This window comes from Panthera pardus, unplaced genomic scaffold, assembly GCF_024362965.1.
Source record: "Panthera pardus isolate Hobbes unplaced genomic scaffold, ASM2436296v1 HiC_scaffold_5, whole genome shotgun sequence".
NCBI lineage: Eukaryota > Metazoa > Chordata > Mammalia > Carnivora > Felidae > Panthera > Panthera pardus.
Window position 1 is genome coordinate 8,711,232 of NW_026526980.1, and position 22,346 is coordinate 8,733,577.

At 48.1% G+C, this 22,346-nt stretch overlaps 2 protein-coding genes across 4 annotated transcripts in view; one reads left to right on the forward strand and one right to left on the reverse strand.

Annotated features, from left to right (window-relative positions):
- The window catches only part of ABCC6 (ATP binding cassette subfamily C member 6), a 51,624-nt gene extending 38,407 nt beyond the window's left edge, over positions 1 to 13,217 (reverse strand). The window contains exons 1-7 of one of the 2 annotated variants that reach the window (XM_019468697.2): positions 13,045 to 13,216; positions 11,349 to 11,531; positions 8,942 to 9,067; positions 8,668 to 8,796; positions 5,037 to 5,162; positions 3,775 to 3,836; positions 604 to 735 (exon numbers count right to left, since the gene is read on the reverse strand). In XM_019468697.2, the coding sequence (XP_019324242.2) occupies positions 604 to 735; positions 3,775 to 3,836; positions 5,037 to 5,162; positions 8,668 to 8,796; positions 8,942 to 9,067; positions 11,349 to 11,531; positions 13,045 to 13,080 (794 nt within the window). In that variant the 5' untranslated portion in view covers positions 13,081 to 13,216. Of the gene's footprint in view, positions 1 to 603; positions 736 to 3,774; positions 3,837 to 5,036; positions 5,163 to 8,667; positions 8,797 to 8,941; positions 9,068 to 11,348; positions 11,532 to 13,044 lie in introns of both variants that reach the window. The other variant, XM_053894466.1, reaches the window with a different exon arrangement.
- Positions 13,218 to 15,675: 2,458 nt separating this feature from the next.
- The window catches only part of LOC109278380 (nodal modulator 1), a 55,516-nt gene continuing 48,845 nt past the window's right edge, over positions 15,676 to 22,346 (forward strand). Inside the window, exons 1-3 of one of the 2 annotated variants that reach the window (XM_019468700.2) lie at positions 15,676 to 15,944; positions 17,979 to 18,068; positions 20,094 to 20,139. In XM_019468700.2, coding sequence (XP_019324245.2) covers positions 15,780 to 15,944; positions 17,979 to 18,068; positions 20,094 to 20,139 — 301 coding nt within the window. In that variant the 5' untranslated portion in view covers positions 15,676 to 15,779. The remainder of the gene's footprint in view (positions 15,945 to 17,978; positions 18,069 to 20,093; positions 20,140 to 22,346) is intronic. The other variant, XM_019468698.2, reaches the window with a different exon arrangement.

The window sequence follows — 22,346 nt, forward strand, 5'->3', positions numbered from 1 at the left end:
CCTACGTTGACAGCTCTTTTCTGTAGACCAGAGGTTCCCAACTGGGTTCCTCAGAGTCAGAGGGGACCACAGAAGTTTCCAGAGATGCCACACAGGGCAAGGGTGAGGCAGAGCTGGCAGGACTAGAAAGGGCTGGAAATCTTCCAGATAATTGACACTATTGGAGCTTTTACCACTGTTGGGGTATTTGCTCAGTTCTTTTCTACAAATAATTTTTTTTCATCCCCCAGAAGCTGATGGCATCCTCGTTGAACAGATAAGGAAACTGAGGCCCAGGGAACGAATCCCTCGGGTTAGATAGTAAGTAGTTGCCTGCACGTTGTGGACCACCACAGAACCTTTCACTCCCCATCTGTTTCCTGTCTGCTGTCCCAACATCCAAGCTTCCCTCTGGAGGCACCCACTGTGTCCTCTTGGAAGCTGCGAAGCACTCTGGGAGGAAATGTCCCTTGGGCCTGGTCAGTTCATGCTTACTGGGATCAGCTGGCAGGCAGGGGACTAGGACAGTGGAGCCCAGAGTAGGGTCTGGGGTCGTACTCGGGGCCAAGTGATGAGCTTTGCTGGCCAAGCGTTGGGCCGGGCTCTTGTTTCTCACACACTCACCGCTGGGCTGCACTGCGGTTTCTCGTCCATGCCCTCTCGAGCTGGGAAACAATTTCTTTTGAGGAGTTTTCTCGCCCAAGTGACCAGAGGTCTTTTGGCCCAAGCGGCCTCCTGTAGCCTCTCCAGACCAGCCTGTAAAAAGAGAGTCACCAAGACAAGCTCCTCCCACCATGCTCTCCTCCCCTCCCCCACAGGGTCCTGCCCTGGGAGCTATGTGACCCTGAGTAAGTCACTTTTCCTCTGCTGGCCCCTCAGGAAAATGAAAGCATTTAGCCTGAGCACCCCCAACATTTGTGGGGCACTTCCCAGTTTACAAAGATCATCCCATTAAATCTTACACAAGAACACTCAGTGGTAACTATTGACCTATTTTACAGATGAGGAGAAGAAATCGAGGTTCAGAGACACTCAGTGACTTAATCAATGGACAGGCTGTGTGGCGAGGGAAATAAACCTCCCCAGAGTCAGAAGTCCAGACTTGGAAACCTGAGCTCCACCCTCAGCTTTAAGTGCCTTGTTCACCTCTGCAGCCATCTGGCCTCAGGACCTTTGCACATGTATATTGCTCTGCTTAGAACCCTTTTCCTGCCACTCTTCACCTGGCCGCTTCCTGGGCTTAGACATGATTTCTTTAGATACCCACTTGATGGCCCTTCAGTCCACGTAGATTTTCCCATTATAGACTTTTTTCCTGGGCTTTTCTTTACAATGCTTGTTGCCATTATGTCTTACTTTTTTGATATGGTTATATGTTGAGTGTCTTTCTCCTCCACTGGATGGTAAATCCCATGGGGGCAAAAAGTACTTGCCTTTATTCTCCTCCTCTATATCCTCACCTCCCGACACAGGACCAAAGATGTGTCAAATAAAACCAGTTTTCAGCTCTGTCACCTTGGGCACCTCCCTTCCCACCAGTGGATCTCAATTTTCTCACCTTAAAATGAGAGTTTACCAACACTTGGACTGGATTGTAGGTGGCACATTATTGGAGGTGGTCACGGAGAGGACGTGACCTCTGGGTGTCCCGCAAGCTGGACGTGGGCAATCAGAGGCTCCTCGCCCGTCCTCTGTCCTTGGAAAGTAGGATCTGCCCACTCTGCCTGCACTAAAAGTCGTTTCAAGGATGCAGCCTTGAGAAGGCAATGTGTTATTGAGGCTATCTGGATGGTACATGTGCCTGAACCCCGCTGAGGCCCCCGCATTAACTTGTAAGATTCTGGTGGGCGGGTGCGGAGATCTATTCACTTTGTGGCCACCCAGGACAAGCCTCCTAAGTTTCCTTGCTTATTAAAACCACCACCTGCCAATCGGAACGGTCTGCTCTGTCTTCAGTCTGTCCTTGCCAAGCTGGGGGCCAGCACACATACACAAGAGATTACTCTAGACTTTAAGGCGGGAGCATGGTTTATTACTTCTCAGGTGTCTGTAATTTTCCTGATCATACCAAGGAGATGGTCTTGTTTGCTGCTGGTCCTAAGCTCGCCTCGGAGATGTTCCAAGTTCCTTTTGTTTTTTTTTTGTTTTTTAATTTTTTTTTTTTTAACATTTATTTATTTTTGAGACAGAGAGAGACAGAGCATGAACGGGGGAGGGGCAGAGAGAGAGGGAGACACAGAATCGGAAGCAGGCTCCAGGCTCTGAGCCATCAGCCCAGAGCCCAACGTGGGGCTCGAACTCATGGACCGTGTGAGATCGTGACCTGAGCTGAAGTCGGATGCTCAACCGACTGAGCCACCCAGGCGCCCCTCCTTTTGTTTTTTTAATGCAGAGCAAATTCAGCCAATCTAGTTCTGACCTAGAAATTATTAACATGACCTGGTTTTCACTGAAATTTTGAGCGGAGAGATCTGTGTGGCAAGTGATTTAATAGGTTTTTTTTCCAACTTGGCAGTGATAGAAAGTTTCCTTTAAAAAAAGTTTATTAAAGTAGAAAAAGTGAGTTGATTTAAAGAAAAAAAAAAAAAAACCAAAAACCAGGCGCCTGGGTGGCTCTGTCGGTTGGGCATCCAACTTCGACTTGGGTCATGATCTCACGGGTTGTGGGTTCAAGCCCCAAATCGGGCTCTGCACTGTCGGCATAGAGCCCACTTCTGATCCTGTGTCGTCCTCTCTCTCAGTCCCTCCCTCGCTAATTCTCTCTCTCCCTCTCTTTCTCTGTCTTAAAACAAATAAACTTTTTAAAAAAAGAAAGAGAAATGAGTTTAAAAATAGAAAAAAAAAAAAGAAAAAAAACCACTAAGTAAAGGAAGGAAAATAAAATCCCAATATGGCAAAAAGCTTGAAGAATGATCCACAAATGCCTACATTTGGGAAACAGAGGGCTAGGTCCTCTCTAGAGCTGTTTGGCCAAACCATATGCACTTCCCACCAATTCCTCAACCCAAGGGCATTCTAGTCTTTATGTATTCACCAACCACTTTGTATAATACTCATTATGGGCCAGACCCTGTGCTCAGTGCTTTGAAGCCTTATTTCATTTAATTCCCACACCCCTATTAGGTAGATGCTCTTATTATCCTCATTTTTCAGGGGCAGGGACTGAGATGCAGAGAGGTTAAGCAGCTTGCCCAGGGTCACACAGCCAGGAAATGGTGAGGCCAGGATTCGAATCCAGGGGCTGCAGAGATCTGACTGCAATGTGGTCTGGAGGGGACAGGGCATCCTCACTGCCTGGTGTGCTGGCCCTGGAGAAACACATGTCTTCTCCACCTCCGGGAGCCTCTGGGGAGTAAAGATGTGGTCTCTTATGTCCTTACTCCCGGTGCTTAGCAAATAGCAGGTGCATATTAGATGCCGGTGGAACAAATGCATCCAAGGAATAGATTTGGTTTTGTTGAGCACCTACTGTGCATAAGCACTAAGCAATGTACATTTAATGAAGGTAGAGCTGTTCCCCTTTTACAGAGGGGAAAACTGAGGTCCTGAATGTTTGTGATATAGGCCAGCTAAGAGGGAAAGCCGGACTCAAACCCAGATCTCACTCCAGTGAGTGAATGGGAATGGGGTGTGGAGATTGGACACACTGACTTCGGACAGAGAAGCACTGAGGCTGGGAGGAAGAAAGCCTGGCTGACCTTGGTAGGCTTGACCGGAAACGTCTTGGGGGGAAGAGGTGTAGTAACGAATAAGAAAGCAAATGCACCTTGGCCCCTTCCCTGCTACTCTACTTACCCAGAAACCCACCAGAACATGGCCTTGGAGGGGAAGGAAGCTCCAGCCTCTGGGCATGGATTCTGTAAAGACAAGAGACGGTGTTGGTGAAGGATGCAAATCTCACATTCCATGGCCAGTATAAGCCAAGGGAACCAAGGTCAGGAAGACCGGATGAACGGACCGTGAGCTCGGTATTACTGGAAGTGCGCATTGAGATGCCCTGACTGCTTGTTACAGGTGAATACCCGTGGGCTAGGTGCTTCCTAGCAGGTAAGGCCCAAAGCGATTTGTGCCACAAATCTGACAGCAACCAATAGGTAAGAACTAACAGCTTCCCAGGGGAACAACTATTACTGAGACTAAGAAGCTCCTAGAAGCACAGAACATGTGTGACACAGACAATAACATCCTCGACAACATCCCTCAGGGATTACGGTGAGAAGTGCGGAGGGATCTGTCCTGAGACGTTGCCAGCTGCTCCAGAAAAACTGCACGCATCTTCACCTTTTACCACTAGAGCACGAGACTGCTTATTTCACCACATCTTTGCCATCACAGCTTATTATCAATTTTTAATGTTTTCTTTCATTCTCACAGAATAAAAAAGTTCTATAGTGTTCATTTGATTACTCATGTCACTGAGCATTTTTTTTCCCTTAGGTGACCTTAGCTCAACTGTCTCTTCCTCAGAGAATTCGTTCCTGATTTCACAGGCTAGTTCAGTGCTACCTGTTGTAAACTCTCACGGACCCCGAATTTCTCCTGCGGGGCACTTGCCCCAAATGTAACTTTCTACGTGCTTGTGCAATTATGTGATTAATGTCTGGTTGCTCTATTTGGCTGTTAGCTGCATGAGGACAGGGACTACGTCTGCTTGTTTGCCATAGATCCTCGGCACCTAGCTGGGGTACAGCGCAGGGACTGGACCACAGCTCCTGGGCCAGATCTGGCACAGTGCCTGTTTCTGCAAGTAAAATTTTACTGGAATACAGCCATGCTCCTTTGACATACTATCTGTGCAGCAGCAACAGAGTTGAATCGATGCCGCAGAGACCATATGGCCCACAAAGCCTAAAATACTTTCTATCTTGCTCTAATCAGAAAAAGTTGGCCAGCCTAGGGCACAGATATACAATACACATTTTGCTGAATGAAAGAATGGGTAAAAAATTATGAAAGGCTCGTGTCCTAGTTTAGCTCCCTTCTGTCCCACGGGGAAGCTGAGACCAGAAATGAAACAGGGACAAGGGAGGTGCTGGGTTGGAGACTCGGCAACTTACAGACTGTTGGGGGTCTTTAGGGAAGAAGGGGGGTTGATCGACGAGGCAGGACAGCACAAACTGTGCCAGCACCAGAGACAAGCACAGGTAGGTTGACAGGTGGTAGTAGGGGTCACTCTGGAAGCCCTGTGGGTGAGAAAACACAAGTCCCATCGAGTCTGGCATGGTGAAGTCTGCAGCCAGAGGCCTGTGGGCAGCAGAAGCTGGGCAGGGTGTCTCTAAGGGGAGGAATGGTCATGGCTGAGCAGGTTTCTGAAGCTATGAGCAGTGCCCAGGCAGGGAGCCAGAGCCATAGGGTTTGAAAGCTGGTGACCCCGGCATGCCTGGTGACGCGATTTAGGAACACCCGACCCCCATACTCTGCATGAAATGGGGGGGGGGGCATGTGTCTCCCCTTAGGCAGGTGACAGTTGACCACAGCCCCTGGAATGTGAGCAGGGGGGATACTTTTCCTTTCTCCTTGTGCCACGGAGGAAAGCCCTTCTCTACTCCAGCCCCCACCCCAATATCCCATTCTGCTTCCTCATGGCCAGTGTTTTCTGGTTTAAGAGGGAAACTGGTTTGGGGCACCTGGGTGGCTCAGTCGATTAAGCATTGGACTCTCAGTTTCAGCTCAGGTCATGATCTCACCGTTGTGAGATCCAGCCTCCCATGGGGCTTGCGTCGGGCTCAGGCTCACGGTGCAGAGCATGCTTGGGATTTTCTCTCTCTCCTCTCTCTGCCCCTCCCCCGGTTGCGTGCATGTGTGCACACGCTCTCTCTCTCTCTCTCTCTCTCAAAATAAATAAATAAACTTAAATAAAAAAGAAGGGAACTGGATTTAGTGAGCATTTACTCCACCCTGTGCCTATGCGGAAGTCTTTTTGGGCACTGTCTCATCAAGTCCCTCCCCACTCTGACCCCAGCTGGAGTTTAGCTGGTCTATTTTACTCATGCAGAAACCAAGTTCACAGAAGCAATAGCACCTTGCTCAAGGGCACCCAGATGATCCGATCCAAATCAAGAACTTTTGCTCCACACCATGATGGCTTTCGTATCTGCTGCCCCTCTGTCAGACTCCCTTAATTTCTTTTCCCATGCTCAGGTATGTGGTTTATGCAGAAGTGACTCCATTTCAGGCGGTGGGCAGGTGACTGAGGTCTGACCAGTGAGCACGTTCCAGTCCCCTGGCTACTGTGATTGGGTCAGGAATGGACATACGACCCACACTGGGCCAGTGAGAGCTGGAACCATCAGGAGATCTTTCACTGGGGTTGCTGCAGGGGTGGAGCCTAGGTCTAGCGCGATTGTTGGTTCTTCTTTGCCACCCCACTGTTGAACAAGTAACAGGCCAGAACCAAGAGACAGAAGGAGATGGAGATCTATCTGGTGGCATCATCTGAACACTTGGACCAACCGTGCCCAGGAGAGCCCCCATGTAGGAGCTAATGAATTCCTGCCTTTTTCCCCCCTTAAGCTAGTGTGAGTTGAGTCTTTGTGGCTTAAAACAAGAGCCCTCGTTTCAAATGGCAGTTCCTCTTCAGGATTTCTACACTCTTTTGCTCTTACTTTTGTTTTCTGAGGTATTAGACAATTTGATATCCCAGCTACATCGTGGCTCACCTTCTCTATATTGCCATTTTTACCACTGTTTCTATTGGGACATTTGTTCTGAATTAGGGGGAGATGGACTTGGGCTCTGCGCTCCTCGGCCATGTGACCTTGAGGAGGCCGCTCATTTCTCTTAGCCTTGGTTTCCCCATCTTTAAAATGGGACTGTGAGAATCTGCCATAGCACATTCTTGTAAGAATCCAATGAAGGCATGACATAAAGTGCCTTTTGCAGGGCCTGGCATGTGGCCGGGGTCACAATATTAATGCGTGGTCACAATATTATTATTTCTGTGCTGCATCTGGCCGCTGGGGGAACCTAGCTTTGCACACATCAGTGGATGGCCTGGGCAGTTTTCCCATTGGTTACAAAGATTACTTTGTGAAAATCTGTCCTTAAGGACAGAATGGTATGTCTCTGCCTTTTCCTTTTGGGAGCACGACTGGAGCAACCATTTGGCTGGAGAAATGATCTACAGCCCGTTGCAGGGGGTCTCCAGATCTGGGGTGAACATCCCAACTACGCAAGCACTTTTCAACTGGGGCAAATTTGTCCCCAAGGGACATGTGACAGTGTCTGCAGACACTCTTGGGTTTGACCATCAGGGGAAGGTGTGCACTTGGCATCTAGCGGGTGGAGGCCGGGGATGCTGTTTAACATCCAACAAGGCGAGAACGGCTCCCCCCGCCCCAAAGAGAATGATGTCAAGAGTGCTGAGGTTGAGGAACTGAGGTCTGGGCTATTTCTCTCTTTGCAGGTAAACAGATCCGATGTGTCCCTTAACACGGAACTGCTATTGGCCAGGATGGGAAACCGAAATATAGGGAGGGGGGTGGGGGGAAGGGAAGCCTGGGTAGCTCAGTGGGTTGAGCATCTGACTCTTGATTTTGGCTCAGGTCCCGATCTCATGGTCTTGAGAGTGAGCTGAAAGCACAGTGCTCACTCTCTCTACATAAAATGAAAAAGAAATATGGATGGATATGCAACAATGCGTATCATGTCCAGAGGGGAGCATGGGTGAGGGTAGGTGAGAATGAGGGGAGATGTGCACGCTCATACAGAAAGAGTGTGTTTTGGGAGGTCATTCCACTCACTCGTGTCTCGCACTAGGAGCCTTTTCAAGAACACAAACTTGAGAGAGTAACATGTTGCGGAGACTGTCTGGACATAAGCCTCTATATACTTCGAAGATTCTGGTGGCAGGTGCGGACATCTACTCGTCCTGTGGTGCCCGGGACAAGCCTTGTAAGTCCCCTTGCTTATTAACTCTGCCAGCTACCATCTGGAGTATGAGGTATTAGACCTAATACTAATTAGACCTAATTTTTTTAAAATTTTTATTATTTATTGAGAGAGATTGTTTATTATTTTTGAGAGACAGACAGACAGAGTATGAGTGAAGGAGGGGCAGAGAGAGAGACACAGAATCCAAAGCAGGCTCCTGGCTCCGAGCCGTCAGCACAGAGCCCGACGTGGGGCTCGAACCCACGAACTGCAAGATCACGACCTGACCTGAAGGCAGACACTTAACCGACCGAGCCACCCATGCGCCCCTATGGGGCCACTTTCAAATTTCATCGGGGAAGCTCCTGACGGTGTGAACCAACACTGCACCTGTGGCCAGTGGTGCAAGGGAGGACGTGTGCATGGGTGTGCAGTGTGGGAATGGGCGATGCATGTGCCTGAATCGTGTGGGAGCTTGAAGGCACAGACACACTGGGTGGCGGCAGGTGTGGGTGTGTTTCAGACGGTAGTTGTGTGATGCATGAAAGGTGGGGCACAAAGGGGTGCGTCTGCTGTGCAAGTGAAGTGTGTGAGCTAAGTGTGTAAGACCCTGGGAATGAGTGTCCATAAAAACATATGGGATGACGCATACACCTGTGTGAGTGAGTGTGCCTGTGTGTCACTGGAATTTAAGCAACCGTGGTGTGTGTCCCTGTGTAGAAAATAAGTCATGTGCGGAAAGGGGAGGAGGAAGGACGGAGGCAGGGCAACCCACGGCCTGAAACTGCCACATCGGTTCCCCAGGCTTCCACTTACCCCTTGCGAGGCCAGCTGGGCAGCACTGGTCGCTGGCAAGAGAAAGCAAAGCAGCCAGTATCCAAACAGCAGCCCCGATGCCCGGATCCCTTTCTTCCTCTCCGTGTGGACCAGGAACATGGCGAAGCTCTGGACAGGAGAGTCAGGACAGGCCCCTCAAGGTGGGCAGGGGCAGGGAGGGCGGAAGGGAGCTGTGCTCTGCCCCACACCCTCCACCAGGGCAAGAGAAGCCTCTCAGCCAGGAGCAAGCCCAGCAAGCCTGGGTTGTCCTTACCGTCGTGGTGAGCCACACAGTAGGATGAATGAGGAATTCTGGGGCCTGGGGTGTTCCCCGCTGGATTCTCCAGAGAGCCACAGACACGCTGGACGTGCACAGGATGATGAGGGCAAGCCCAAGCACCTGGGAAACAGGCTTGGCTAGATAAGGCCGGCGGGCAAAAAGAAGGGTGGGGGCAAACCAGACAGGGACCCCACGCCCACCGGGCAGTGGCTCTGGATGAGGCACGGCTAAGGTCCCAACATCATAATTTAACAGTTCCAGTGTGAGAGATGCCGAATAAGAAGCAGGAAGGGGAGCCTTACCTACAGATTCACCTTGACCTGGAAGTGTCCTATAAATAATATGCCCCAGGGACCCAGGCCAACCCAGTATTTTCCAGAATGCGAGGGTGGGGCAGGGTGCACCAAGAGTACGCAGGCGAGGTGCTTTAGGTATGAAGAAGCGCCATGGGGCGCCTGGGTGGCTCAGTCGGTTAAGTGTCCAACTTCAGCTCAGGTCATGTTCTCATGGTTCGTGAGTTCAAGCCCTGCGTCGGGCTCTGTGCTGACAGCACAGAGCCTGGAGCCTGCTTCAAATTCTGTGTCTTTCTCTCTCTCTGCCCCTCCCCCGCTCATGCTCTGTCTGTCTCTCTCTCTCTCTCAAATAAATAAACATCAAAAAAATTTTTTAAAAAAGGGGCTCCTGGGTGGCTCAGATGGTTAACTGTCCGACTTCGGCTCAGGTCACAATCTCATGGTTCATGAGTTCGAGCCCTACATCGGGCTCTGTGCTGACAGCTCGGAGCCTGGAGGCTGCTTTGGATTCTGTGTGTGTGTGTGTGTGTGTGTGTGTGTGTGTGTGTGTATCTCCCTCTCTCTGCCCCTCCCCCCACTCACACTCTGTGTCTCTCGAAAATAAATATTTATAAATCAATCAATCAATCAATAAATAAGAAGCGGCCTGAAACAACATTCACGCAGGGGATGAAAAAGTTACACTCTCTTCAAGTCCCTTTGACCTCTACTATTTTTAAAAAGTTTTTAATGTTTATTTATTTTTGACAGAGAGAGCATGAGTGAGTGATGGGCAAAGAGAGAGGGAGACACAGAGTCTGAACCAGGCTCCAGGCTCTGAGCTGTCAGCACACAGCCCGACGCAGGGCTTGAACTCACCAACAGCGAGATCATGACCTGAGCCGAAATTGGATGCTTAACCGACTGAGCCACCCAGACACCCGTGACCCCTGCTATAAAATCAAGGAGAAGCTCTGTCAGGACTGGTATGTCTCCAGACCTTTCTCTAAGATGCGGGGATCTCTCTTCTGAATGAGAGAAAGCAGGAAAGCAGAAGGTGGACACAGGTGGGAGAGAAGACGAGGCCTCTGGGCGCATAGCAGGAACTATTACAAGCACCCCACAGTCCAAAGCGGGGCTCCAAGTACTACTGGGGGCCTGGGTTTGACACGCTGCCTATTTGTGTATCCCCTGTGAGCTAAGGATGGTTTTTCAATCATTGAACAAAACTCAAAAAAGTATAATATGTCGTGATGTGTGAAAATTACATGAAGTTTAAATTTCAGTGACTTTCGAGAAAATGCTATCGAGACACAGTCATGCTTATTTATTTACTGTCGTTTGTGGCTGCTTTTCTGCTGCAATGGCGGAGTAGGTGACATGGAATCCACATGGACCTTCAAAGCCTCAAATATATACTGTCTGGCCCTTTAAGGAAGAGTTCGACAATAGGACAAAAATTAACGAGGTGGTATGGGAAGGACGTTCTTTTTTTTTTTTTTTTCTTTTTTAAATTTAATCCAAGTTAGTTAGTATATAGTACAACAATGATTTCAGGAGCAGATTCCTTAATGCCTGGGAACGACATTCTTGTAGAAGTTTGGAGAACGGGATGGATGAGCAGAAAGGCTCACACTTGGAATGCCTGTGTTTTTGTAACACACTAAAATAAATACAAAAAAATTTTAAGAACCGGTGTTTAGAACTGCCAGTGGGAAAACATAAAAATCAACGCGTACCTGTTCAAAAAATTTTTTAAAGTTCACCCAAGTGTGACCCTAAAATCACCTCGTGTACCCCAGGAGTATACCTCACACACTGTGGGTAATTCCAAGGTATGGTAGTCATAAACTGGCCAGGAACATCTGAACATCCAGATGTGTGTGTTTGCAGATGCGTGGATTTTCATTGTCACCATATCTGTTTGGGGGAATCTGGTTCCACAGAGTTTACCTCTGTAGCCTCTCTGGAGTATTGCTCTGTTTGACTAAGAGGTCCCCGTCTTGTCCCCACCCTGGGTGCTCCTTGAAAGGAGGAGTGTCCACTTTGGGGTCTCCGCCAAGGCTCCAGCCAGCTTCCCACACCTCCCAACCATTGTCTGGTTACAGCCTCCCAGAGGCAGCGGTTACCATTTTGGCCTTGAAGAGCGGGGACATCCGGAGGTAGTTGTTGCCGTGGCGATGGATGTAGAGGAGGTAGATGGGGCCAAGGACCCAGAGGTACATCGGGGGTACCCAGATCCCTGCCGTTTTCAGGAAGCACACGTTCAGTAGGTGGGCAGCAATGGGTTCAGGCTCTGTCCAGTTCCAGACCTGAGGGAACACCGGGGCGACCCTTGTGATCATACAATGCAGGAGTCCCAGATTCACCTGATTAGGGGGCAAGGCAACCATTTGGACTCCTCACATTGACATGAAAATGGGCCCAGCACTCTCTGGAGTACCTTATAAGTCTCAACTGCTTTAATGCTAATAATATCAACCCTAAGAAGTACAGGCAATTATGCTACCGATTTTGCATATGAGGAAGCTGAGGCCCAGAAAGGTTACATAACCTGGGTGATAGTCACCCAGGTGGAAAGTGGTGGTGCTGGGATTTGAACCAAGGTGGCTGGGTCCTGGAGTTGGGGATACCTGGGTTCCAGGATGAATACTGGGTGCAGACTGTCGTTTAAGCCTTATATTTTAAGAGGTAGGTGTTACTGGTCCCATTTCACAGACCAGGGAACTGAGGCACTGAGAGGGGAACAGCCTTCTTCAGGCCCACACATACAGAAAGTGGCAGAGCTAATTCCCATGAAGCCTGTTTGACCCCAAAGCTTGTTCTACAGAGGGTCTTGATCTGTGATTCTTTTTTTTTTTTTTTTTAAGTTTATTTATTGAGAGAGAGAGAGAGAGAGAGAGAGAGAGAGAACAAGCACAGGAGTAGGGGAGGGGCAGAGACAGCGGGAGAGATAGAGAATCCCAAGCAGGCTCCATGCTGTCAGCGCTGAGCCCCGGGGCTTGAACCCACGAACCATGAAATCATGACCTCATCCCAAATCAAGAGCCAGATGCTTAATGGACTGAGCCCCCCAGGTGCCCCTGGGTCTGTGATTCTTCTCTCAGCCTCTTGGCTAGCCTTATCAGAACGCTAAAAAAGTCTGAATGGGAAGTTCAGAGAACATGGCTCTTCAGTTCTCTTCCTACTATATTAACAGCCCTCCCTCTCCCACACTGGTTATCTTTCTTCACTGCTCCCCACTTTGCCAATGGCCACCTCTGTGAACTTCAACTTCCCTGTGCCTCAGTTTCCTTTGTTGCAAAGGAGAGGGGTGGTGTTCAGAGAATCTACCTCTAAGAATTGAATTAAATGGGTTGATAGCAATAAAGCACATAGGAGGATGTGGGGCACAAAGTAAGCCCTCAATTAATATCAGCTATTACTATTGCCTTACCGGCCCGGCCCCTGAAATCCTGGGAGTTTGCGACCCTTGCTCCCATCCCATGAGCCTCTTTCCCAGAGTCCTTCGCTAAGAGCCTGGATGAAAGAGGAAGCCAGAGAGGTGGGGGTCCTGAAGCTTTATGCAAATAGAGGTCCTGACGCTTTATGCAAATAGAAGTCAAAGCCTGCAGGCAGCTGGGAGGTTGGGAGGCCCCGTTAGTGGTGCTGGGGTCTCTAGGGGCAGGCTCGGTTAAAGGGCCCGCACTTGCCTGCTGTTTGCCTGGGACTTTGGTGGTCTCTCCCCTCCCCGGTATCACCCCCTGGAGAAAGCTGCCGGAGAGACCTACCAAGCCCGGAAAAGAAGAGTGGGGCAGGAGGCGGGGTGGGGGTGGGGGGACTTACCCCCTGCCCCACACAGGGTTCTGCAGCCGCGGCCATCGCGCGCCTCCCGTGCCTGTCCGTCTGTCCGCCCCGCGGTCTGTCCGTCTGTCCCGAGACAGCCTCCTTGCCGCGCTCCGGGTCCTGGAAGGGGCGGAGACTGACAGGCTAGGCTGGGATTCCAGCTCCGGGATCGCCAGGCCCGGGGCAAGGTCCCGCCGCGCGGCAAGGGTGGGGCGGGAAGGGGAGACGAGGCGATTGGAGGGGGCACTCTGGGTGGCCTGAGCCGGCATTGGGGGAGGGGATCTCGGAGCCCCGGAAAGTGCAGTGGCATCCCGATAAAACCCTCCAGTCCCGCAGCAGGTGGGATGGATACTGTCTGCCTGTAGGGTGGTGGGAAGATATTAAGATTACTAATAAAGAGTTTAGCACAGTGCCAAGAACACAGTAAATGCTCAATAAGTTAGCGATTATTAGTATTAGTAATGTTATGTTATCCATAGGTTACTAAGCAGTGGTTCACTGTGCCATTTCAGAAATATAATATGGAAAGATAGTTGCTAAATGCTAAATGAAAACAAGATTATAATACAAAATAGGCTATAATATTTATGCAAAAAAAAAAGTATATTCTTAGGTCGGGGAAAGGGGGAGAAGGAAGTCAAATCTTTGCCTTCCTCTCCTGGGTGTTAAAGCAAGGTGTGTTCCCAGACAGTAGCTCTTTTTGGGAAATCCTTTATGCAACATGTATGCATAGATTTTAAAAATGGATGTGCAGTCCAGCAGTGATCATGGAAATCCTCATTTTTCTTTTCTTTTCTTTTTCCTTTCCTTTTTCTGTTTTCTTTCTTTCTGCCACGAGCATGTATTCTTTTCAAGATAGAAATGAAAAGACAGCTTTTTCAGACAGGCAAACACAGGTACTCAGTTTGGAGGAAGGAGTCAGACTCTATGCATTCTCCATATCGCCTTGTCACTTCTCTGCAGCTCTTGAATGCCACTTCTTGCATGGCCTCCACTGTGTGGGCTCCCCTTTCTTTTGGGGTTTCCCAACCCTGGCCTGGGGCCCAAGTCAGTATGCCTTCAGCGGTCCTCTGGCCTGGGTCTTCTGGAAGAGCAGGGACACAGAGAACAAACTCAGTTTTGAAGCTGAGTGTGGCAGGTCTGCTGTTCACATTTATAAATTATGTCTGCTTATTTGAGGTGATCTTGGTGGAGGCTGATGGAAATTAGGGGGAGGCCTCTCTTACTGTGACCCCAAGTGACCCCACCTCTGATAGGCATTGCCACAGTCCTAGTGTTTATTTTATTGTATATGTGAAGATGAATTTGCGGGGAATGGTGGGAATTTTGGGGGAATGGTCAGAAAGTAAGGAAGAACACAGAGGAAATCATTTGGGTGTGCCAAGAACAGAATCCAGTCCCCTGAACAGTACAGGGCTGAATGCAGAGCCCTAAACTAGTCCCTTTCCCCCTCTCAGCCTCAGTTTCCCATTCTGTAAGGTGAGAAGGTTCCATGGGTCAGCATTTCCTAACTGGTGGCTTTCAGCCCCATGCGGATTTGCTAAGACAAACCAGGGACTCATGCTAGGGAGAGGAAAGGGCATCTGTTTCAGTTGTAGTTATAAATACCCAATAAATGAAATAAATATTAAGCTGGATTCTCTCTATAACCAAATAGTTGAGAATTCCACTGTATTTCCAGTGAGAGTGCAGAGTGAGAAACTGAAATCAGATGTGCTCATGACTGAGATCCTTGGGGGATGTATCATTCCATTATAGGACCCATGAAGGTTTTAACCATTGCATGGTCTAAACTCCCTATGATTCATAATTGTATATTGCTTAAGTCTTGGCCACAATGATAAATTCTAGTGGGAAATTTTCTCTTTTACCTGGTTGTTTAGAAATAAAATATAAAAACTATCAAAATAAAGGGCTTGATTCTCTTTTAGGGCAAAATGGAAGAATTCCAATATCAGGTCAGAAAAGCAATTTTTGTCTCTTTTGATGTGGTAACTTGCAGTTAAATTCAGTTTTTGTCATAGTATTTGTATAATCTTGGGGCAAAGCACAACGTGCTGAGATTTGAACTTGTTTTCTGACAAGCCATGCTTCAAATCACAGACAATTCAAAGTAAATTAACTGTTTGCATCTCTTGCTTATGGGAGAAAAACCCTCAAGTTTGTTTCTACACAAATGTTCTTAGAACTGGGATTAATTTCAAATACCCTTTTTTTTAAAACATAATGCTGACCTTAAATGGCCTATGTATTGCTTTTTTAAAAAAGTACTGATTATTTATAATGGAAAAATGCACTGACTCAAATTCCTAAACGGGTTTTTGAGATTATATATCACCTGTGAAATACATGTGCCAAAAACAATCGGGGGAGTAGTTGGATACTTAAATCAACAGTCTCTTGTCGTTTCCAGTTTCAGCGATATTGAATTCCAAAGCATAATTCAACTTTGGAGTTTGTGACTGTAATCAGGCACCTTGGCAACTGCACCTGACAGACGGTGCGCGGAGTCCTCCAGGCCACCGTAGGGCACTAATGGTCTGGTTTTGTTGCTGAGCATGCGCTGTAGTTAGCCTGTCTGGCGAGGGGGCGTGGCGCCGGAGCACGCACGCGCAGCAGCGCCGGGGCGGGGCCTGGGCTGTCAGCGGCGGGCAGAGGAGGAAGCAGCGGGCAGCGCGCGGAGCTAGGGGCGGGACCTGGAGGCCTGCGAAGGGTCGGGCGGCAGAGGCCCGGCCATGCGGGCGTGCAGGGGCTTGGGGCCGCCGGGGCCAGTGGTGGTGGTCGCCGCTGTGGTGCTGCTGCTGAGTGGCGTGGGTCCGGCACGCGCCTCCGAGGACATCGTGGTGGGCTGCGGGGGCTTCGTCAAGTCGGACGTGGAGATCAACTACTCGCTCATCGAGGTGAGCGCCCGCCCCGCGGCCGGGGCCGGAGCTCGCTGTGTGACCCTGAGCCAGTTACTCAACCTGTCTGGGCTGCGGTGGCCTCGCCTCAAACGCCAGGCGGTTGCCACCTGCCCCACGTTCTAGGAGTCCTTGCCTCCTTGAAGACTCCGCCCCCCCGCGGGCTCTCCACCATCCCATGCCCTCCCCGTAGCGCTGGGGTGGGGGTTCCTATCGTGGGGTCAGCTACGGAGTGGGGTTGGGGACCTAGAGGTATGTGCCCCACATCTCAGAGCCCCCAAAAGTTCTAATCCACTCCTCGAAACCCCCCAGGGATGCTTTTAGAGAGCACTGATTCCCATCCCAAAGATCCTGTCCGGGTAGATCTCTGTTGGCATCTCTGGGGCTGGGAATATGTGTTTTTAATCTTTCCCGATATCCCCCCACCCCGGGACTCCTTTTCCTTTAAAAATGGAGAGTTGGCAGCTGCCCTGAATGTCTTTCTGGGTAGTTAGTGAAATTAATGCTGGAGATTTGAGCTGAAGTCTTTTTTATTAAGTTGTAAAGCCCCAGGCAGTTACATGATTATCAATACAGTGGCATTATGGCCCAGAAAGCTTTTGTGAAAAGTAAGGTCACTTGTCAGGATAGATGGGAGGGGACCTGAGGGAGGGCTGGCCTCTGTCTTAGAAGGGTACTGTGATGGGGCAGAAGGGGATTGGAGAGAGAGAGAAAAAAGGAAGAGGCTATTAGCTGGCAAAGAGAAGGGACTTTGGGGGGATTAAGACCCCAAAGGCTGACTGAAAGCACATTTGAGCCAGTCCATTGCTGGCAGCTGAAGGGCTGTGGTGAAGGAATGAACCAGTATATTCTACAAATCTGGTTGCTGAGATGGGTTTGGGGAGGGGTAGAAAATAGATTCCACACTCCACTGGGTCGCCCTGGCCTTGTTCCAAATCCCAGCTTTTGTTCTTGTAGGAGGGTGTTGAGACAGAAGCAGAATCCAGCACCATGTATTAACTAAAGAAAATAATTATCACCTTCAAGACCCCTCTGTCTCTTGCTTCTCTGCCAGTTTTGATCCTAAGTCAGGTGTTTAATGAGTCAACCCACTGGCAATGGCAGGGTTCCTAGGGCTCTGCTGGGTGCCCGTGCCACCTCTTGGGTTGCCTACCAGTGTGTGGGCACAGACCAGAAGCTGCCTTGCAAGGCTTTGTGCTACTTAGTTTCCTGGGGCTCCAAGAGAAAAGTAAACGCAGAGAGAAGTTAGTACTACCACATAGTAATATAGTAAAATAATAAGAACACTATTTTTTTTTTTTTTTTTGAGCCATGCTGTCTGCCAGGTGCTTAATATGCATTGATGTGAGTCTGTATAATCACCACGAAGGGGAGTGGCTCTTTTCGTATTTATGAAGAAACTGGACCTCAGGAGGTTAAATGACTATCACACAGCATGTGGAAAACCCAGATGCTGCTTGAGTGTCTTAAAAGGTTAAGAGATTGTATTTGGAAATGCCCAGGATACAAGAACTTTAGAGATCCCTTGAAAAGACACACATTAAGTGCCTTTTGATTTATTTTTGCCTAAGAATGAAAATAAAAGAGGAAATTAAAAATTCCTAGATGAGTGTTAACTCGCAAATATTGGGAATCATTTGAGATGAATGTAGATCCCTGTCCCCCCACCCAAGACCTTCTAGTTTAGAAACAGAAGTGGGGCTTGGGGATTGCATTTTAATAAGCACCTTATTAATAGCACATTGGAAAATTTGTTTTACATCCATAGAGACAGCCGCTAAAAATACACTGAAAAATATTGAAAAATATGACTTTGCAGGGTAGTCTTTAGAGGGTTTCTAACCTAAAAAATATCTAATTACACTATTTCGTGGATACTTTGTCTTATTTGTCTCTGACCTTAGTTCCTGGTGTTCATCACAGCACATAGTAGGTCCTCAGCAAATGCATATTGGCCAAATGCATTGTGGTGTAATGTATGTAGCTAATTCTCAAAGGCGATATTATGACTTTTCTTCTTTCCTTGCCTTCTAGATAAAGTTGTATACCAAGCACGGGACTTTGAAATACCAGACAGACTGTGCCCCTAATAATGGTTACTTTATGATCCCCTTGTACGATAAGGTAAGAGAGACTACTGTAGTCGTTTATGATCGGAAGTGGTGTGGCCTACAGGACTGCCCTAACCAGAGCAGGCTTTATTTGGCACATGAGCAAATGCTTGTCTCTTTTGTAAATTATAAGTGCAATCTACAGTCCTGGCCAAATTTTGAGGGAGACAATTTATAAAGTGGGTTGATTGAGTACAAACTGAACAGTGGTTCTCAGTGTCTGCAGGGACATCTGCGGATGTCTAGAGACATTTTTGGTTGTGACACCTGTCTGGTGTTGGGGGAGGGCGTCTTTATCTAGTGAGCAGAGGCCAGAAATGAAGCTGAACCTGCTGCACAGGACAGATCAAACGTCAGCAGTGCCGACATCCAGAAACCCTGATTTAATAGAACTCTTTATTTGCAAGCAGCTTAAAATATTGTTTAAAAAAAACTGTGCAAGTGATACTCGAATTTGTGAGCTTTGTGGGAAACAACAAAATAAGGTCTTTAGAAGTATTTGAAGTAAATTTATCCATTTGCCCCCCAATTTCTCATCCCTCTGTAGTGATGACCACTGGTAAAAGTTTTGGTGTGTATCCCAAGAGACGGCTTTCTCTGTATTATAATCATAAAGGGGCGCCTGGGTGGCTCAGTCAGTTACGTGTCTGACTTCAGCTCAGGTCATGAGCCCTAGACTTAGACCTCGTGGGTTCGAGCCCCGCATCAGGCTCTGTGCTGACAGCTCAGAGCCTGGAGCCTGTTGGAGCCTGTTTCCAGTTCTGTGTCTCCCTCTCTCTCCGCCTCTCCCCACCGTGCTCTCTCTCTGTCTCTCTCTCTCTCTCTCTCTCAAAAGTAAATAAACATTAAGAAAAAAAATTTTTTATAATTCTAAAGATGCCCACATATGTGCGTGTGTGCATAGACGTGTATCCACACCTACTTACACCCCACCCTCGTTACCCTTCCCATTTCAACGTTTTATTTAGAAACGTAGATTCACAGGAAGTTGCAAAAAATAGTCAGTGTGTACACATAGCTTTGGCTTTGTTTTTTTATATCGGATGGAACTAAACAACACGAATTATTCTTCAGTTTTTGATTTTTTTCCCCTATGGTAACATCTTGGTACACTTTCAACATCAGCGTGTACAGGTCTACTGATTTATTTTTAATGGCCGCATAGCACATCAGAATCAAATCAAAACTGTAAATTTATGTAACCGTGTCTCTATTGATAGGCGTAGAGGCTTTTCCCAATTTAAAATATTATAACACAACACTATTCTTGAAATTACATCTTTCACCACAGTATGTAAGGCTGACTTCTATAGGTTGGTCTTAAAATCATTTTTTGTTTGTTTGTTTGTTTTGTTTTTAACTATTCGTATCATTCTCAAGAAAGCAAGGTGTGTGAGTAACATCTAGTTTTAAGAAATGACTTTTGTTCCTAAAGATACACAATGACCCTGGCAACCTTGGACGTAGGCGGGGTTAATAGGAGACTCCATTAGTCGCATGTTTGGCATCAGAAGACAGCGAGTGGCTGAACATAATGCCTTTAGAACTCTCCCATAGACGTTAACGTGGTGTCTCGTGATTGGTTGGATGGGGACTTCTGGGCAGCCAGCTTCAGCCCACCACATCCGAAGGGAACCAGACAGCCCACAGCGACTTAGAAGGACACAATATATATTTGGAATTTCTTTTTCTTTTTTTTTTTCAAGTTTATTTATTTATTTTGAGAGAGAGAGAGAGAGCACGAGTGGGGTAGGGGCAGAGGGAGGGAGAGAGAATTCCGAGCAGGCTCCATGCTGTAAGCACAGAGCCTGATGTGGGGCTCAAACCCATGGACCATGAGATCATGACCTGAGCTGAGATCAAGAGTTGGACGCTTAACCGCCTGAGCCACCCAGGCACCCCTATACTTGGAATTTCATTGCAGGTGTGAAAATGCTAGATTAAATGGTAGCCCTGAAGTAAATTAAACTAATTGAAAGGTCATTGGTTTTCATTTCTCTACCTTTTCTCCCCGCCCCCCCACCCCCGACCCTTTTAGGGAGATTTCATTCTGAAGATCGAGCCTCCCCTAGGGTGGAGTTTTGGTAAGTTAACTGAATAGCCAGACATACTCTGTAAAGGATTAGATTGTGTGCTGAATATTAATTTAAATTGTTGGAGTGCGTACACTGTTAAAATATTAAGGATACATTTCTAGTGTGGAACAGGGCTTTTTCGTGTTTGCTACTATATATATACACTTTTTTATATACTTTTGAGAGACAGAGTACAAGCAGGGGAGGGGCAGAGAAAGAGGGAGATGCAGAATCTGAAGCAGACTCCAGGCTACGAGCTGTCAGCACAGAGCCCGAAGCAAGGCTCGAACCCGTGAACCACGAGATCCTGACCTAAACCAAAGTCAGAAGTTTAACTGACTGAGCCATCCAGGCGCCCCCCACCTGCTTGTTACTTTAGAGTAAATTGGATTTATCTTGGACCTACCTTAAGGTTTTCTGTCATTTCTCTTAAAATAGGCGTCCTTTCTTAAATCTGCCTCGGGAAGCTCTGCTTTTGTAGTTTCATTCATTAAGTGGCAGCAGAATGACTTCTAGAGGTCAGGAGTGGGGACTTCTTTTCCTGTCCTAGGATGGCTTCTTTCTTAGCCCCCTGGGGCATTTTTAGTGACTTGATTGAAATATTCAACGTCGTGAGATTTCACGTGAAAATCCAGATCTACTTCTCTTAAGAGATCACAAGAGGGGCGCCTTGGTGGCTCAGTCGGTTGGACGTCTGACTTCATCTCAGGTCATGATCTCAGTTTGTGAGTTCAGGCCCCGTATCAGGCTCTCTGCTGTCAGGCTGTCAGCGCAGAGCCCGCTTCAGATCCTCTGTCCCTTTCTCTCTGCCCCTTCCCCGCTTGTGGTCTCTCAAAAATAAATAAAAACATAAAAAAAAAAAAAAAAAAAGATCACAAGATCTGGCATCCTTGGGCTTTACTGGCTCTGTGACAACCTTGGATAAGTTACTTCCCCCTGGGTTGGTGTCTTCTCGCTAGGGGGTCAGGAAAGGGCTCGCTAGGGGGTCAGGGGAGGGGTTGTAGCTGCCTCATGGCCTGTCTTGGAGATTTAATGGGCTAGTGTGTGTACGTGCTGAGAAAGGCTGGCACATAATTAGTAGGGAATAAATACTTAAAAGCATTCTGCACACATACAGACAAAAGCTCAAAACTTTCCTGATGTGTCTGCCTTGTATCAGAGCTGGAGATGTGGAATGGAATGGGGTTGAGATAAGAAGAGAGGGCTCTGCTTTGTCGTGGCTTCCAAGAGTGGATGTGTGTTTATCCCTGTTCTGTAGCTTGGGGAGGGGGGGTGCTGGGGTGCTGGTTGGTTCAGGCCATCTTGCTCCTGAGTTAGAGGAGGAAGAATTTAGTCCCTGCCATCAAAAAGGGTAAAGTGCAGCTCACATGGCCGAGAGCTAGTGTGGCTCTGTGAGGAAAGTTCTTTTCCAGTCCATAGCTGGGGGGGACCTGACCTGTGCCTTCCAGAAAGCCGGAGGTGGAGGAAACCCAGCATAGGACTAAAGCAGAGGTTACAGATTCAGCACGCTGTGGGAGTGTTTTGTTTGAGCCCCCTCCCCTCCTGCCCACTGGTTTCTTCCTCTTGACATTGGTAAAGACGTTCATCTGTATTACCTGTAGCTTTTGTTCGCTCATTTGATTTCTTTTGTGAGGTGTCTGTTTAAGTCTTTTGTGCATTTTTTACTGGCATCTTCTCTGTGTGTGTGTGTGTGTGTGTGTAATTCTTTACCCAAAATTCTCCTGATTTTCCCATTTTTTTCTCTACTTACCATTCTACATTCTTCCTAACCTTTTTTTTTTAAGTTTATTTATTTATTTTGAAAGAGAGAACATGTGTGCGGGGGAGGGGCAGAGAGAGAGGGAGACAGAATCCCAAGCAGGCCCCACGCCGTCAGCACAGAGCCTGACGCAGGGCTTGAACTCACAGACCGCAAGATCATGACCTGAGCTGAAGTTGGACACTTACCGACTGAGCCACCCGGGCGCCCCTCTTCCTAACCTTTTAAAAGCTTGAACCCTTGTTATGATGACCTCTTCAGTTTTTTTAGACAAAATCAATTCGTTGCTAATACTGGAAATTCTGGAGATAGCACATAAAAATCCAGGTTTCCGTTTTTTTGTGAGAAAGTTGGCATTTGGTGCAAAGTGAGTAGTGGCTTCCCCTTTTCCATTCACCATAGGCCCATGCGGCCTGTCTCCCTGCTTGGTTCCTGTGGGCATTGGAGCTTCCCGTCC